This window comes from Heterocephalus glaber, unplaced genomic scaffold (assembly GCF_053883595.1).
Source record: "Heterocephalus glaber isolate CG9 unplaced genomic scaffold, H.glaber_assembly_v1.0 deba00001670, whole genome shotgun sequence".
In the NCBI taxonomy this organism is placed as follows: Eukaryota; Metazoa; Chordata; class Mammalia; order Rodentia; family Bathyergidae; genus Heterocephalus; species Heterocephalus glaber.
This window is the reverse complement of record NW_028258408.1, coordinates 147,818-163,256: the sequence shown is the minus strand read 5'-3', so window position 1 is coordinate 163,256 and position 15,439 is coordinate 147,818. Positions and strand designations below refer to the sequence as shown.

Sequence of the window (15,439 nt, the reverse complement as noted above, 5' to 3'; positions counted from 1 at the left end):
GAAGCAAGGTCAGTTTCCCATGAAGTAGAGCATAACAAACGTCAGAATCTTTTTTTTTTTTTTTTTTTCCAAAATAAGCCCAGACCATTAAACAAGTGAAACTCCAACAAGTCAGTCTTCCCCAACAGCGAGAAAAACTGTACAGTTACTCAAAGCTGATTCTGCCAGTGGGGCTGAGGACAGAAGTAGGCGGGGAGGGTAAAATCATGGAGGTCTTGGGGGGCAGGGCAGGAGGGTCAGGCCCTGCCCATCAGAGTGGGGCCGCCTGCGTCCTGCACACTCTGCTGTCAGGAGGGGGGCGTAGCTTTCTCCTCCCTCTGTGTTGGGGAGGGTGTCCCTCACCACCTCCCAGTGCCAGGCAGGGTCAGCTCACCCTGATGGGGAGTGAAGATGGGACCAACCAGCTGGGGAGAGATGAGTGTTCCACAAGGACACCCTGCTGATTCCAAATGAGGTGGCCCATCCATCCCACTTCCTGTGGCTAGTGGGAGGAGGCTGGAGAAGCCCTGGGAAGTTGAGGGGAATGAGCAAAGGCACAGAAACATGGAGGGGCCGGGGTGGGGACTTGCATAGGTTGATGAGTGTGCAAGAGGTACATAAATAAACCTGACATCCCACCCAGCCCGGCACTGGGAGAGGAGATGGGGGCCCAGTGGCAGGTCCCCAGAGCCACTCTACCCTCTGGCTTCCTCCCCCTCCCTGGGCTCAGCAGAGGGAGGTCCACAGACCAGGAGAGCAAGGGCAGGAAGGTCTGGGGAATGGGCAAATAGTGCGGGGGCGGGGGGGGGGTCCATTTTTTTGTTTTGTTTTTTTGTTTTTTTCCCAACATTTTGTATCTTTAATAACATACACAATGGTTACCAGCCATATTCATAACAAAAGTTATTCATAAAATGTATCTAAAAATAACATTTTTTTCCTTTTCGGTGTGAAAAGCTTGAGAATGTCCCAGTGAGGTGGGTGGGTTGGGGGAAAAGGAGGTTGGATAGGGGGACCCTGGCTTCCCCACAGTCTGAACCCCCAAATCCCCTCCTTCCACCTAGACCCCAGCACAAAGCCCCATTAGGAACAGGGACCAGAGGGTCTATGTGACTGGGGCTAGGATGCACCTCTGGGTTATGATATAGTGTTCCACTTATATGAGGTCATGACATAATGGGGGGTGGGAAAGGCTGAAAGAAAAAGGGGGCAGGGATAAAACCAAAACCAAACAATCCCCTTTCCCATATTCCGAACCCCAAGTCTTTCAGCAGCCAGACCTGGGAGCGGAGAAGGATGTGTTGGTGGGGAAAGGGGATGTTAAGGCAACAGACTTCCTGACCTCACTGCTGCCCTGGCTGCCCACCTCCAACCTCTGCGCCTGGGAGCCAGGGCTGGGGAATGGGGAAGGGGGAGGGGGTCTGGAGGAGCGGGCTCTGCCCTCTCCCCACATAAAGTTCAGGCTCCCTCAGCCACTGTCTTGGCTCAGAGAGGCCTAGAGATTCTAAAAATGACAAGGAATGATCAGAGAGAAAAACCGTTAAGAACTATATAAATATGTATCTTAAATAGGCCTAAGAAATTAATTGTAGAGAACCTCTGATAAACAGGGTGAGAAAGGTGGCTCCTGTCCTTGGGAATGACGGGAATGGGGAAGGGCAGAGGGGAGCAGAGGGAGAACCATCTCTCTCCTCATTCTCCTTTTCTCCCCAGCTCCTCTCCAGTAACATCCTGGGCAGGCCGGCTGCCTACCCTGCTCATTTCTCCCCCAGTGTCAAAGGTTTCTGAGCAGGCTCCACAGGGCAACAGTCAGCTTGTCTCTGGGGAGTCTGCTCCCTTGGGGAGTAGCAGGCAGTCAGCGGTCTGGAGGAGGCAGGGATGGGACAAGGCCAGGTGGCGGGATGGGGAGGAAGGCAGTCGGGCCAGTCTTTGCCCCTTGTCCTGGCTGCCCCCTCTGTGCCCTGGCCTCAGCAGAGATTCCTCAGTGGGCCTGGGAGTGAGCAAGGCGTGTACCAATGTTAAACAAAAGTTAAAAGGGTGAGAGAGTAGAAAAATATTAGAATGTATAGCTCAGCCAGCCCACCCTCTCGCTGCTGCAGAGAAGCCCGTTGGGGGCTGGCCCCGCCCGCCGCCCAGGGAGCCTATGGGTGCGCTGGGCTGTGGGTCCTGTCAGATGGTGGAGGTTTTGTCTGTCCCATCTGTGATAAGAAAGGGAGGAAGGGAGGAAGATCAGGAGCTGGTGGCAGCCCGAGGAAAGGCATTCAGGTGGCCTGTCATCCCAGGCGGGCCCTCCCTGGAGTCTGCCTCCCCTGGGGACCCTCAGGAGGACTCTGAGTTGCTCAGTTCAGAGGCGGAGACGCTGGGTAGGTGGGAGCTGGGTCAAGGAAAGAGGAAATGCTCACCACCTAAGGCGTGTTCTGTCATGCTCAGACACAGAGACTCCAGGGTGGGATTGATCTCCAGGTCAGGCCCAGGGACCGGGCAGTCTGGGTGGGAGAAAATGGAGGAGGTGAGGTGAGGACCGACTGGACTGGGTGGAGAGTAGAGCTGGGTGATAAAGGCTCCTGTTATGAGGGCAGGGGCCAAGAGACAGAAATGAGAGTCTGTGAGGTATGCATATGCCTGGAAGGACACGACAGGCAGACAGGAAAGAGGGTAACAGGCTTGGGAGTGTCACAAAGCAGGCAGGGAAGAAAACAGCAAGGACAGAGGCTGGGTAATGCAAAAAAAAAAAAAAAAAAAAAAAGTGCTGGATTTGCAAACAGAGGAAGTGATGTGAAAGAAGGGAGCTTTTCTGGAGACCACAGGCAGGCTATGACTATTTCAGACACTGACTGTAAGTTGCACTGGGCAGTCTGGGCACCTGCCCCACAACCCCTGATTGATGACCTGCTCTCTGTATTTGGTACAAGAGTTGAATTAAAACCCTTCCTGTCCCCACTTGGACTTGTTCCTCTGGGCAGGATGAAATCCACGAAGGCAGAAGAGGTGGGGCAAAGTAGGACAACAGCCATAGGGCTTGTCCTCAACCGCTTCTTAAATGGGCCTTCCTATTTCAGCACCGGGGAAGCAACCCAGACCCCTGGCAGACCTGGCTCTACCACACCCTACTTTAAACTTTTCCTCAGCTCCTCACTAAATGGAAGGAGGTCTGCACTTGACCCTTGATTCAGGAGCCCCAGCCGCCCCAGCCTCACCATCCTCCCATCCTATCCTCCCATCTCCAGCCTCACCTCTCATCACCATCCAACCAGACCCTGAGCTCAGGTCCTATCAGATCCCTGTCTCTCCTAAAAGAGACCGGGTCTTGCTATAGTTCAGGCTAGCCTTGAACTATGTAGCTCAGGCTGGCCTCAAACTTGCAGCAATCCTCCTGCCTCAGCTTCCTAAGTGCTGTATTACAGGGATGGGGAGTAAGGCAGTCTGGCACACTTGACTCTAAAAATATCTTCTGAACTTGAACAAGCCACTTCTTTGTCTCTGACTACTGACTGTTAAGACTGGACTAATAGCAGGGTCCTCTTATGTATAGTTGGGAGGATCTGAATTGCACTGCCTGACAGAGCTGGGCACACAGCACAATGCAAAGGAGAATAGTTCTTATGTTTTGCTCCTACAGTTTATCCCTCTGCTCGTTCAGCATCATTTACAGAAGCCATGGCCTATGCTAGGATGAACAGGACAAATGGAGTCCCTTGGGTGTACAGGTGTTGGTCCACATCATCCCATAAACTAAGACTCTTGGCTGATATGGCAGTTCATAACATCAAGAGCTTAGGGTCACCTGAAAACCTAAGATCTCTCTAGGGCAGCCCATCAATGACGAGCCCAGTGTCCAGCAGTGGGCCCAGGAGAGGAATCAGTCCCCTCTCATCCAGCAAGGCAGGGTCCTATGGCTGGTGCTATCTCATCTTCTCTTGCCACCTCTGTTCTCCTGACTTTCCATTCCCAACACCCTGGGGAGCAGAGCCTTGTCTAAGAGGTGGAGATCACTGGCTTCTGAAAGAATGCAGGTGGCTGATGGGCAAGATGCCCCTTCATGGACACCTCTCATTTCCTCCACCCCTCCCAAATTGAGTATTTAATGATGCTATAGAGAGTGACAGAGATCAACAAGTGTTCTAAGACCACTGCGTAGGGAGGGAAAGATGTGGAGATGGAGTGGGGGTAAGAGGTGAGAGAAGGTGGTGCTGAGAGAGTGAAAGCAGGATCTGAGAGAGAAAACTGAAACAGAACGGAAAAGCACTCTCCCTGGATAGGGGCAGATGGGTGCAGAGTACTGGGAAGTATGGGGAAAGTTGCTTTTGCAGTCCAGAAGGGACAGTGACTATGAGACCCAAAAAAGACAAAGGCTAGTTGAGGAGTTTGGCAAGGCAGAGTCCCAAGGCAGGGTACCTCACCTGGAGGGAACATGAGAATGGCCTGGGGTGACGAGTGGACCGGAAGTGAGTGGGTGCGCTGCACAGAGCTGCGACTCTGGCTGGGCATGCTGTTGCTGCCGCCGGGGTTGGCAAACCACAGGTTCTGCACAGGACACAGCAAGAGGTGGGGGGTTGAGTAGAAAACAGGCCTGGGCCTAGGAGTGAAGGAGCTGGCAAAAGAGTGCCCTTCCCTCTCAGCAAGACTTAGGTGTAGATACACAGATATGTACACCTCAGGCACTGCCCCTGCCCCTAGAAGCCCCAGAGGCTCTGCTTCCAGTCAGCTCACCTGTCGGCCCTGGCCCCCAAGGCTGGGGCTGGTAAGGGCATGTCGAGGGGAGACGCCCCCAATGCCTGTGGGGCTCAGGAGGCCCATCCTGCCAGGTGGGAGGGCCCGGGGAGGCATTGGGAACTGCCGCTGCGTTCGCCGGGCCACCCCCATCCCCACAGAGCCAGCTATGGGGAGTGAGTTGGAGCCGAATGCCCAGCTGTGAGAGAGCAAAAGGCAGGTGTTAGCTTAAGTGGATGGGGGCCATCTGTGCCCCTTTCCCCTCACCTTCCCCACAACACCAGTGAGTATGACAGATCAGGAACCTGCTCTGAGTAGATTCCTTAACCACACCCCTGTGTCACACACTCCTGTCTCCTCCTGATCCAAGGGTATTCCCCAGGATGGAGATGGGGAATATGAAAAGGTTTCTTCACTGTCCACTCAAGACAGTTCTCTAAACTTCACTGTTCAAAAGAGATTTCTCTCATTTGTTTGGTGCAAGAAAGGACTTTGGACCCCTCTACATTACAGGTGAGGAGAAAGGTACAGGGAAGGGGCTTGCTCCAGACATATGCTACTTTTTGCCAGCTCAGCATGCTATTTATTATTTTGCAGTGCTGCAGATGGAACCCAGGGTCTCACCCATGCCAGGCAAGTGCTCTACCACTGAGCTACACCTCCTAGCCCATGCATCCTAGTCTACTGGTAATACCCTTATTTTCCCCGGAGAGTCTCAACCTAGCCCAGAACACAATCACCCCTCTAAGCACTAACCTACCAACCACAAGACCCTATGAGGCACTCACTCACCCCTTCTGCTGCCGGTAGCTCTGCATATCTAGAGCAGTTTTGCGTGGGAATGTCCGGAGGAGCTTCAGTACTTGCTGTTTCCAGGATAGCAGCCGCTTCTTCTGCGTCTCAGTGAAAGCCTAGGATTGGGGAGGGAGGGTGCTGCTTTCACACCTGCCTTCCATTGACTGCTTAGGTATCTGTGCTCACCTGCCCTATGCCAGGTAATGCTGGGCACAGAGGTGGCTGTGATCATGGAGTGCATAGCTTAGGTGGGAGAGACATACATACAATCATAACTGTGCAAGGTCCTCCCAATGAGGGTAAAGAGCAGGAGGCGTGATATATTTGGTGAGTCTGTCTCTGGGTCCCTTGTACCAATGTCAGAACTGAGATCGAGGGACAAATGGGAGGGAGGGGACTGGTCCTGACAGGAGTTATGTACAAAGCCTCTGAGAAGAAGCCTTTGAAGCCAATGCTAGTGAGATGAGGGGCTGGTAAAGGCAGGTGGGTGCCAGGCAGGCCCCACTGGAATGCTGCTCCTGAGAGGAATGGGGCAGCCTTTCTGGAGAAGATCTTACCTCATGAGTCAGGCACTTTTCGATGAGCTGGAGGTAACTGGTGATGTTCTCCTCATCTGGTCGGGACACCAGAAGCTGGGTACACACTGGGGGATACAGGGAAGAGCAATTTAGCCCCAGCATGCTTCCCATGGTGCTCCAGCCCCCTCAGGCCCAGCTAAGTGGTAGGCACAGCACCTGAGTTAACATGAGCTAGATGTATAAAACACCCACCACAGTGCCTGACACAAGGCAGATATGCAGTCAATAATACATTTTAATTCTTGTAACAGCAACAATCTTGTCAATGTGGGTATTTTTAGCCTGACGGACATAAGGCCTCCAAAAGCCAGGTCACTTGTCCCAGGTCATACAGCCAAAAAGCTAAGTATTCAACTGCAAAGTCTTCTATGTCATGCTCCTTCTGCAAAGGCTAAACCACCACAACCTTCACTATTCCCATCCCCTAGATCTGTGTTCCCTCAGAACCTCTGGCTTCTCCATATCTGTTCCCCCACTATTACAGGCAGACCTTTCTGACAAAATGTCCCATGTTCTGCTCAGGCTGGAGATCCTTTGAGGGGAAGGGCATCACCTCAGTCTCAGCTCCTCTCTGCAGTGCTCCAGTCTCCAGGAGGCTTTAAAAAGCCCTGCTCCCACCATGTAACTTGGACTTGATCCCCAATGCCTGAGCTCACCCAGCTTTCTGCCTCAGGATTTTGGAGTAGGGCCTGGCTGCTCTTACCTTTGCCCATCACCCGTGTAAACTGGCTAGGGATGTCTCCATCAGCAACAGGAGCGGGGGCTGGCTCACTGCCATCAGTGGGAGCTGGAGCTGGAGGAGAGGGGTACTTCTCCGCAGCTGGAGGGTCCTTGGCCTCAGTGCCCTTGTCTGTGCCAGTGTGGGCTAGGGGAGGCTCAGCACCTGGCAGCGGAGGCTCTCCTCGACCCCCATCTTTGGCAGTAGAGGTGACAGCAGTGGCAGCCACAGTGGCCTGAAGGACACTGTAAGCCTTGATGGGGGTGATGATGATCTGTTGCAGCTCCTGCAGAGCATTCCGAAGATTCCCACCTTCCAGCACATCCTGTGTTGGGAGGACATGGCTGGGATCACATGCAATCCCCACAGCAAGGCACAGACAATGACTACACAAGTCTGACATGGCTTGGAGGACACAGGCTGGCACCCTGGGTTCTGGCACATAGAGAAGACAGGTAAGGACACTGCCAACTCACACACAGACAGGCACACACTTGTACACACACATCCCCTCTTCCCCTTGAAGGTGGAGGTTCATGGAACTCAGGAGAAGGTAATCTAATACTGGGGCCTCAGGGTCACACCAATGAAGAATCAAAGATTCAGCCCAAGACACTGAGGAGGAAGGAAACACCCAACGGCAACAATCAGGGAGAAGGGAAGAGGAATGCAAATAGAGGCAAACAGAGGACAGTGAATGGTAAGAAACAAACAAATAGGAAGAGATCACACACAGACACTCAAACAGAAAAGCAGAAACGGAGAGAAGAGGTGGCATTAAAAGACAAATTCTGGGATCACAAATCAGGATGGACATGGAGGGAAGCCTCTTAGCGACCAGCAAGTGAGCTCTTTGATGCTGACGTGCACATGACTGCTGGAGTCTGGCTCCCCAGGACTGAGGCCATTGGAAATTAGATGTGAGAAGCAGGGAGGCCCAGGGAGAAGACGACCCGGGCAGCTGTCAGCAAGGCTGACTTAGAGCCCTTGGTTCAATGGTATACTACTCAGCAACCACTTGGGCCTTGGAGATGGGACACCAGGTCCTCACCTTCTCTAGGGACTTCAGAACGCTCTGCCTCTCACGAAGCTTCTGGATGCTCAGGGCTATCTTGTGGCGGGCCCCTTTGGTGACATTCTGTGATAAGGATAGGAGACAGGAAGCTAGAAATGGGTGAGGTACTTGGGGGTCCCCCAATAGGGACTAAAGAGACAAAGGAGGGCTGGGATCCAGGAAAGCCAAATGGTGCTACCCTCAAACCTCCCTGATGGCCCTGTCAGCATCACCTGGGACTCCAGGTGCTGCTCAGTCAGTGTCATCATTTCCTCATAGCTCATCTGTGAGAAGAGGGCAGCATACTTATGCAAGCGAAGGCTCTTGAGCCATGAGGGCACATCTGTAGAAAAGGAGGGAGGGTAAAAGGTCAGGAGTTTGACCCTGGAAACAGGGCAGAGGAAGGATTGTAGGGAGAGAACAGGCATAAACCATAGGCAGCCTGGGAGGAGTGGGGGCCATAAACTACTTCATCTGCTCTGCAGAGCCATTTCAGGTGGCCTCCCTTTGGTAGGACTCTGAACCTTTGAACTGTTAAGATGATCTCATTGATTTCTTCTCTTTTTTTTTTTGGTTTTTTGAGACAGGGTCTTACTATGTAGTTCGGGCTGGCCTTGAAGTCACTATGTAGCTCAGGCTGGCCTTGCACTTGTGGCGATCCTTCTACCTCAGCCTCCTAAGTGCTGGGATTACAGATGTGTGCCACCACATCCAGCTATCTCATTGATTTCTCTAAACCCTAGCAGTTACTTGTGTCCTGGCTTCCTTGTCTTACTGGGTGTGACATAAGCTCATCCCGTATTAGACCAGGGCCTGTGTGAGTACATGTGGGGGTCTCTATGTTCTGTCTTGAGCCCATAAGGCAGGGACTATCATCTTCTCCACTCAGACCATTCCCCTCCTCACAGTGGTAAGCAAGTGGCAGCTATAACCAATTTTCTGTTGTCTAAGCTCTACAGAAACCCTCCCCTCATACCTTTCATACCACTGCCGTCCTCCTGGAAAGTGTTCCGGCTGGAGCCCTGCTCCTCCGTCTGCTCACTGCCAGAAGAGGCCACGCTGCTCTGGGGTGAGAGGGGTGCGTGGTCCGGTGTGGTGAAAGGAGCCCGGGCACCAAGCTCCTCTGAACTCGGCCACTCACTAGGAGCCTGGGGGCTCGTTGGGATGAGTGACATGGAGCGTTTTAGTGGGCTGGGGTGGATTTGGCAGGGGAGACCTGGCCAGAGAGGGAGAAGGAAGAGATCAGGCTTGGGGATCTGACCACAAGAGATTATACAATGCAGACAATACCGAGGGAAGGGACACTGGGATCCAAGAACTGCCTACCATCGACATGTCCAACCTGTGGCCCACCTTTTCTTCTAGTCTCTTCTTTTTTCGGAGGGGGGGCAGGTAGTGGGGATTGAATCCATGGCTTTTGCACTGACCTACATCACCAGTCCTTTAAAAAAATTTTCTAATTTTCTTTTGGTGGTGTGGGGGATTGAACCCATGGCCTCATGAATGCTGGGCAAGCACTCTACCAAAGCTACATCTCCAGCCCTTTAATTTCTAATTTTGAGACATGGTCTGGTCAAAACTGCACAGGTTGGGCTCCCAGACTGCTGGGATTGCAGATGTGTACCACCATGCCTGGTTTTTTTTTTTTTGTTTTGGTACCAGGGATTGAACTCAGGAGCTTGTGCTTGCAAGGCAGGTATGGTGCCACTGAGCTAAATCCTTGGCCCTCCATGCCTGTTTTTTTAAAAAATGTTGTAATAGGGCCAGGGATTTAGCTCAGTGGTGGTGCTGCCTGCCTTGCAAGTGCGAGGTCCCAAGTTTGATCCCCAGTACCCCCCCCAAAAATGTTATAATAAAAAACATTTTAAACCAAGGTGTGGTGGCACACAGTTGTAATCCCAGCACTCAGGAGGCTGAGGCAGGACAATCAGTTCAAGTTCAAGGCCAGCCTGGGCTATATAGTGAGTTTAAGGCCACCCCCCACTACATAGTGAGACACCGTCAAAAAAACCAACCCCCCCAATTTAAAAAAGAATTTCTATTACTTGTATATATTAACTATATTATATGTTTTATATATAGCCCAAGACAATTCCTCACTCAAAAGGGTGGAGGGGGAACGGTGGGCCATAAATTCGGCATGCTTGGCCTACTAGATACTGCTCATTTCCTCACCCAACACCCAACTCCTTAGGCAAGCCATCAGCCACTTTTTTATTTTTTTTATTTTTTGGTACCGGGAATCGAACTTAGGTCCTTGCACTTATGAGGCTGGCAGTGGAACCACTAAGCTAAATCCCCAGCCCCTTCATCAGCCACTTTTCTAAACCTCATTTCCTATGCTAGCTCCCTGGTCCAAGCCCCACAGCCCTGGCTGGAATTATGGCTACTGCCTTCATTCTTGCTTCCTACAGTCCCTTTCCTTCAGAACAACCAGACTGACTCTTATGAAAATGCAAATCTGACCTAGTCCCTTGCCTAAATCCCCGATGGCTTCCTTCACAGAACAAAATCCAAATGCTTTCACATACCTAAAAGACCATGGAAGCCCTGACCCCTGCTCATCTCTGAGCTTTCATCTCCTACAACGTAGGCCTTGGTTCACACTTTTCTAGCCATCACTGCTCCTGAAACCCCATACCTTCCTGGAACACTCAAGCTTGTCCAAAGAGCTCCCACATATACTACTTCCTTTCTTATACTGGAAATATCCAGGGCCTTGTGCATGGTAGGCAGGTGCTCTACTACTGAGCTCCACCCTAGCCCCACACTTGTGCTTTCTTGTCTTCCTAATTTCTTTCCTTCCTCTCTTTTTTTCTTTCCTTTTTTCCTTCCTTCCTTCCTTTCTTCCATTCTTGTACTGAGGACTGCACTCAGCCTTCACTGAGCTATATCCCTAGCCCTTTTTTATTTTATATTTCTGAGACAGAGTCTCATCTCACTAAGTCACTAAGATGGCTGAGCTGAGCTTGAACTTGCAGTCCTCCTGCCTCAGTCTCCCAAAGTGCAATGATTATAGGCATGCGCCACCATGCTCAACTTTGTCCTATTCTTAGCAGTTGGATCCCTCAAGTCTCACCTCAAGTGTCACCTCCTCTGAGGCCTACAATGAACCTTTAATCTTAAATCGCTGCCTCTTCAACTCTGTCCTAATAGTCTTATCGTTCTTACAGCACTTATCCTGAAATCATCCTTTTTAGATATTTGTTTACTTGCTTATTAGTTGTATCCTTTTGCTAGAACAGAAGATCTGTGACAGCAAGGACCTGTCCTAAATAAACATTTTATCTGCAGCAAATACAGTGTGGGCCTGGCCAGGGGAGTTGCTTCATTAGTACTTGTAGAACTTTGTGAACTGCTTCTTCAACATCCCTGTTATTGAGCCTCACATGTCCATTTTTTCTGCACTGAGCACAAACTGGGCTACTTATTTCTCCCCTCTCCATTTTTTTTTTTTAGACAGTCTCACTATGCAGCCCAGGTTATCCTCAAACTCAGAATTCTACCTCAGCCTCCCACATGCTGGGATTACAGGCATGTGCCATTGTACCTGGCTGTCCATCCCATTTCTTTTTTTGGTGGGGCGGGGGGAATCACAAAAAATACATATTTGTATTTTTGTATTGAGAGGGGAGAGAGTAGAAAATAAAGCAGCCTCCATACTGGACCCTATTCAATGGCAGCTTCTTGTTCTATAAGGTTAAGAAGACTTTGAGGAAATAAGAATTATTTGGAAAAATCCAGGTGTAGCTGCTTTGTATGCTGTGATGGGCAGAAGGGATGAAGTGAAGTGTGAAGGCCCCTCACACCCTTTATCTGAGCTCAGACCATGTCCTGGAGCCCCGGGGTGGAGAAAGTGCCACTTTCATTCTTGTTTTTTGGAATTGTTGACTAGTACATAGTGATAGAGAATGATAAGCAAGAAGAGTGGCATGCCCAGCATGTTCGCAGATATGGCAAGATGCACCTCGGTGATCTTCCTAACCAGCTCCACTGTTATCATTGAACTTCCCCCACTTCTGAGGTAAGCAGGAGGAGTCAATTCTCCCCCCACTCCTCACAGAGATTGGCATTTGTGCATGTGCTACCACTGAGCTATACCCTAACCTCTCCAACTTGATTTTTATCCATTTCAAGACAGGACCGGTTCCCACGAGTGCCCAGACCTTTACATCTGCCTTTGCTCTCTGCCCTGTCTTTGCTCTCCCATCCTTCTCCACCAGCTCTTTCTGCTTTCACGCCTCACTCAAACATAACCTCTGCAGCTGCCTCAAGTCTGGTATTTGCTGTTTTCACTGAACTTCAGCCTCTTCAACTGAAATGTGGGCTTGTGGAGGATGGCAATCCAGTCCAATCATTTCTGCATCCCCAGCATCAGGTGCAGGGCATGACACACAGAAGCCTTCCTACCAAGTTTTTTTTGGGGGGTGGGGTGCACACAACAGGGTCTTTCTAGGTAGTTCAGGGTGGCCTTGAACTCACTATGTAGTCCAGGCTGGGCTCGAACTCATGGCAATCCTCCTGCATCAGCCTCCTGAGTGCAGGGATTACAGGTGTGCACTAACATGTTCAGCTCCAAGCAAGTTTCATAAAGGACAAGGTGCTAAGGGGCCTGGGAGCTCAATACAGGGAATGTAGTAACACCCCAAGTTAGCCTAAAGCAATGGTGCCAAACCTATGGTATGTGGGCTGCAGCAGGCTGTTTGTTATCACTGAAAGCTCTAAAAGGTTTGCCATCACTGGCCTAGAAGAAAAGGAGACAAAGCCAAGAATGCCTGAGTAGGTTAGGACATCAAGGCCCAGGAAGCTGAAGTCCTCTGCCCCAGTTCCCACAAGGAGGTGGGAGGCAGAGACTGAGAGCCCAGTCCTTGTTTCTGATGGAAAGGCTGGGGTTCCTGCCAGTACTCCACTGACAACCAGCCCAAGGAGGAGGGCCAGTCTGGTACAGGTCCATGGCACCTGCTGTCACCATGTGTGATAATACTGATGCTCCTAGCCAAGAAGTCATCTGATAGAGGGCAGTACTACACTGGCCCACCATAAGGCCATCTTCAGCCTCTGACTAGGACCTCTGGAGTGTGGTACTCAGGGATCCTCCAAGTCTCTGGATTCCTCCAGCCCTGGCTTCTGTTCCAGCTGGGAATCCTAGAAGAAGATGGCACACTGGGTCCTGGGGGTGGGGCTGAGGGTGGTGTTGGAAAACCCTCAATACAGGTCTTTGGGCCTGTCCTGGTGCTTCTGGCCTCCTCCTTCCTCCCTTCTCAGCCAAGAAGCAGGTAGGCAAGGCTGAGAAGGCAGGAAATTACCCTGACTGGAATGACCGTGTAGTTCCTGAGGAGCCCTGCTTAGCCCTGCACTGGGGTGGAGGCTGGCCACAGCCTGAGAATTATAAAAACAGGAACGCCGGCTGGAGATCTAGGGCCTTGCACTCTCCAAGAAACCCTAGTCTGTCCTTGGCAGCACCTCAAACCCACCCAACCTGCCTTTCCAGGCCAATCCTTGCTTCCCACTCGAAAAATATTTTAATGGTTTCCTGTTTCCTGTAATTGCCTGAAATCCAAAAGCTTCATCCTATCCCCATTCCTTGCCCATGGCCCTAAAACCTGAGTTCAAATTTTCACTCTGCCACCTCTGAACAGAGTGCTCTTGGCCAGATTACTTCATTCACCCTTCTGCCTCCATTTCCACATAAAGCCCTTAGAATAGTGATAGGCACGTGGTAAGCATAAGTATCTGCTACAGCTATCATTCATGTAAATCAATCTCAGCCACACTTATACACCATCCCCTGCAATTTGGCAGCTTTTTGGTCCAAAGCCTCTATCCAACATTGTTCAAGGTTAGTTCTTTAAAGGTGCTGGGGGTCTTGGGGCTGTAGCTTAGTGGTAGCACAAGCAAGGCCACAGGTTTGATCCGCAGCACAACCAAAAGGAAAAACAACAACAAAAAAACCTGTTGAGGTCTCCAGCCTGGAAGCCCAGAAGGTATGGGGGCCTCACCTTGCAAAGGTGACCCCTCCCTTTGGGGTCTGAGCATGTCTAGGAGGGGCACTTTTAAGTGGAGGAAGTACAACACAGGAGTTCAGACTATGAGCTCTGGAGCCAGAGTGCCTGGATTTAAATTCTGACTAAAACATCTTGAACAGGTGACTTTTCTGAGATTCAGCCAAGGTTCTGAGTTTATAAATATAGAGTAGCTCCTAGCCACCATTAAGTCTTCAATAATTTTTAGGTAGGATTATCATTAATATATCCTCCCAATCCAGACCCAGAAACTGTGATGCTCCCAGACTGAAAAAGAGGATCCAAGACACCTTGCTGGAGTTCCCTGGAAATATCCTCTTATTCCTCTATCTTCCCAGGTTCTTACCAGTAAGCTGACAGGATATCCATATTAACGGGGAAGACAGTCTTAGAGGTAACAGATGCACACCAGGTATCAGACAGCTGGATCCCAGCTATTCCCTCAACACGTGACATTTCACTGCCACTGCCCTGTCCTGTTCTAACAGCACCTGTCAAAGGGGGATGACTACTCCCGAGGTTAAATTGTAACTCCTCACCTTGACTTAGATCATGCCACCTCCTTTAAGCATTCATTTCAACTAACATTTCAAAAAGGTACTGTGATACTAACTCCATCTGCTCACCTAGCCTTTGGGGCCCTTTTAAGCCCACTTTGTTGGTAGGTCTGCACAGCGGTCAGAGGCAGGCTCTGGCACCAGACTACTTGGGTCTGAACCTTGGAAAGTTCTATCATTTGTTTTATATGTGACCTTAAATACATGGCTTCACTTTGATGTTCTTATCTGTCAAGTGGGACTAATAAAATGACTGTGATAAAGACTAAATGAGGTCTGAAATAGTGCTTATAAAAGTGTATCTAGCATATAATGTCTTGCAGCATGAGTTATATCTTATATAGACTAATTTACAAACAATTCCTCAGAAACAAGGCTAGATACAAAGACCCAGAGTGAGCTGGAAGGAACTTCAGATGGTGGTGTCCTCCCTCCACCAGGGGTTACAAACGCAAGGCCCTCAGAGGCCAAGCAGGTATCACAGAATCTCAAAGGGTTGGGTGGGTCAGAGGCAGGTTGGGGCACTTGTGCAGAATTTAGAGGGGTGGCTGATATTCAGTTCCCTCTTATTGCTACTGCTAAGAATACAGCCTTGAGTCACCAGAACTTTGTGGGCTTTTCACAAGAAGCCAGCAATCTGATTTTAAGGGAAAATCCTTGTAGTACTAAATTTATAAGTTTTTTTTTTCCTTCTTCCTTTTGAGAGAGAGGATCTTGCTATGTTGTTTAGGCTGGCCTTGAACTTGTGATCCTCCCACCTCTGCCTCCTAAGTAGCTGAGATCACAGCCATGTGCCACCACAGTCACCACCAAACTTATTTTAAAACACAACAAAATGAAGCCAAAGTGTGGGTTCAATAAGATGTTTGTAGGTCAGATTTGGCTCTCAGAATACTAATTCACAACCTCTGCACTGCCTCATAAAGCTGAGGCCCAGTGAGGTTGTAGAATGTGCCCAAGGCCACAAAGTGAGTGAAGACAGCCCATACTGACCATTTTCAAGCAGGCATGGCCTCCTGGGATAC

At 50.4% G+C, this 15,439-nt stretch overlaps 2 protein-coding genes across 4 annotated transcripts in view; both read right to left on the bottom strand.

The window, feature by feature from the left end:
- Positions 1-15,439, bottom strand: part of Samd4b (sterile alpha motif domain containing 4B) — a 47,141-nt gene that overhangs the window by 5,052 nt on the left and 26,650 nt on the right. The window contains exons 4-13 of one of the 3 annotated variants that reach the window (XM_004859126.4): positions 8,811-9,050; positions 8,068-8,177; positions 7,832-7,918; positions 6,766-7,105; positions 6,042-6,127; positions 5,482-5,600; positions 4,690-4,888; positions 4,380-4,503; positions 2,382-2,465; positions 26-2,177 (exon numbers count right to left, since the gene is read on the bottom strand). In XM_004859126.4, the coding sequence (XP_004859183.1) occupies positions 2,149-2,177; positions 2,382-2,465; positions 4,380-4,503; positions 4,690-4,888; positions 5,482-5,600; positions 6,042-6,127; positions 6,766-7,105; positions 7,832-7,918; positions 8,068-8,177; positions 8,811-9,050 (1,418 nt within the window). In that variant the 3' untranslated portion in view covers positions 26-2,148. Of the gene's footprint in view, positions 1-25; positions 2,178-2,381; positions 2,466-4,379; positions 4,504-4,689; positions 4,889-5,481; positions 5,601-6,041; positions 6,128-6,765; positions 7,106-7,831; positions 7,919-8,067; positions 8,178-8,810; positions 9,051-15,439 lie in introns of those variants that run through there. The other 2 variants (XM_021239755.2, XM_021239756.2) reach the window with 2 other exon arrangements.
- LOC106010593 (dolichyl-diphosphooligosaccharide--protein glycosyltransferase subunit 4-like) lies at positions 10,523-15,436 on the bottom strand. The gene has a single exon (XM_021239760.2). It carries the CDS (start codon positions 11,835-11,837, stop codon positions 11,700-11,702), a length of 138 nt encoding a protein of 45 aa, XP_021095419.1. The 5' UTR covers positions 11,838-15,436; the 3' UTR covers positions 10,523-11,699.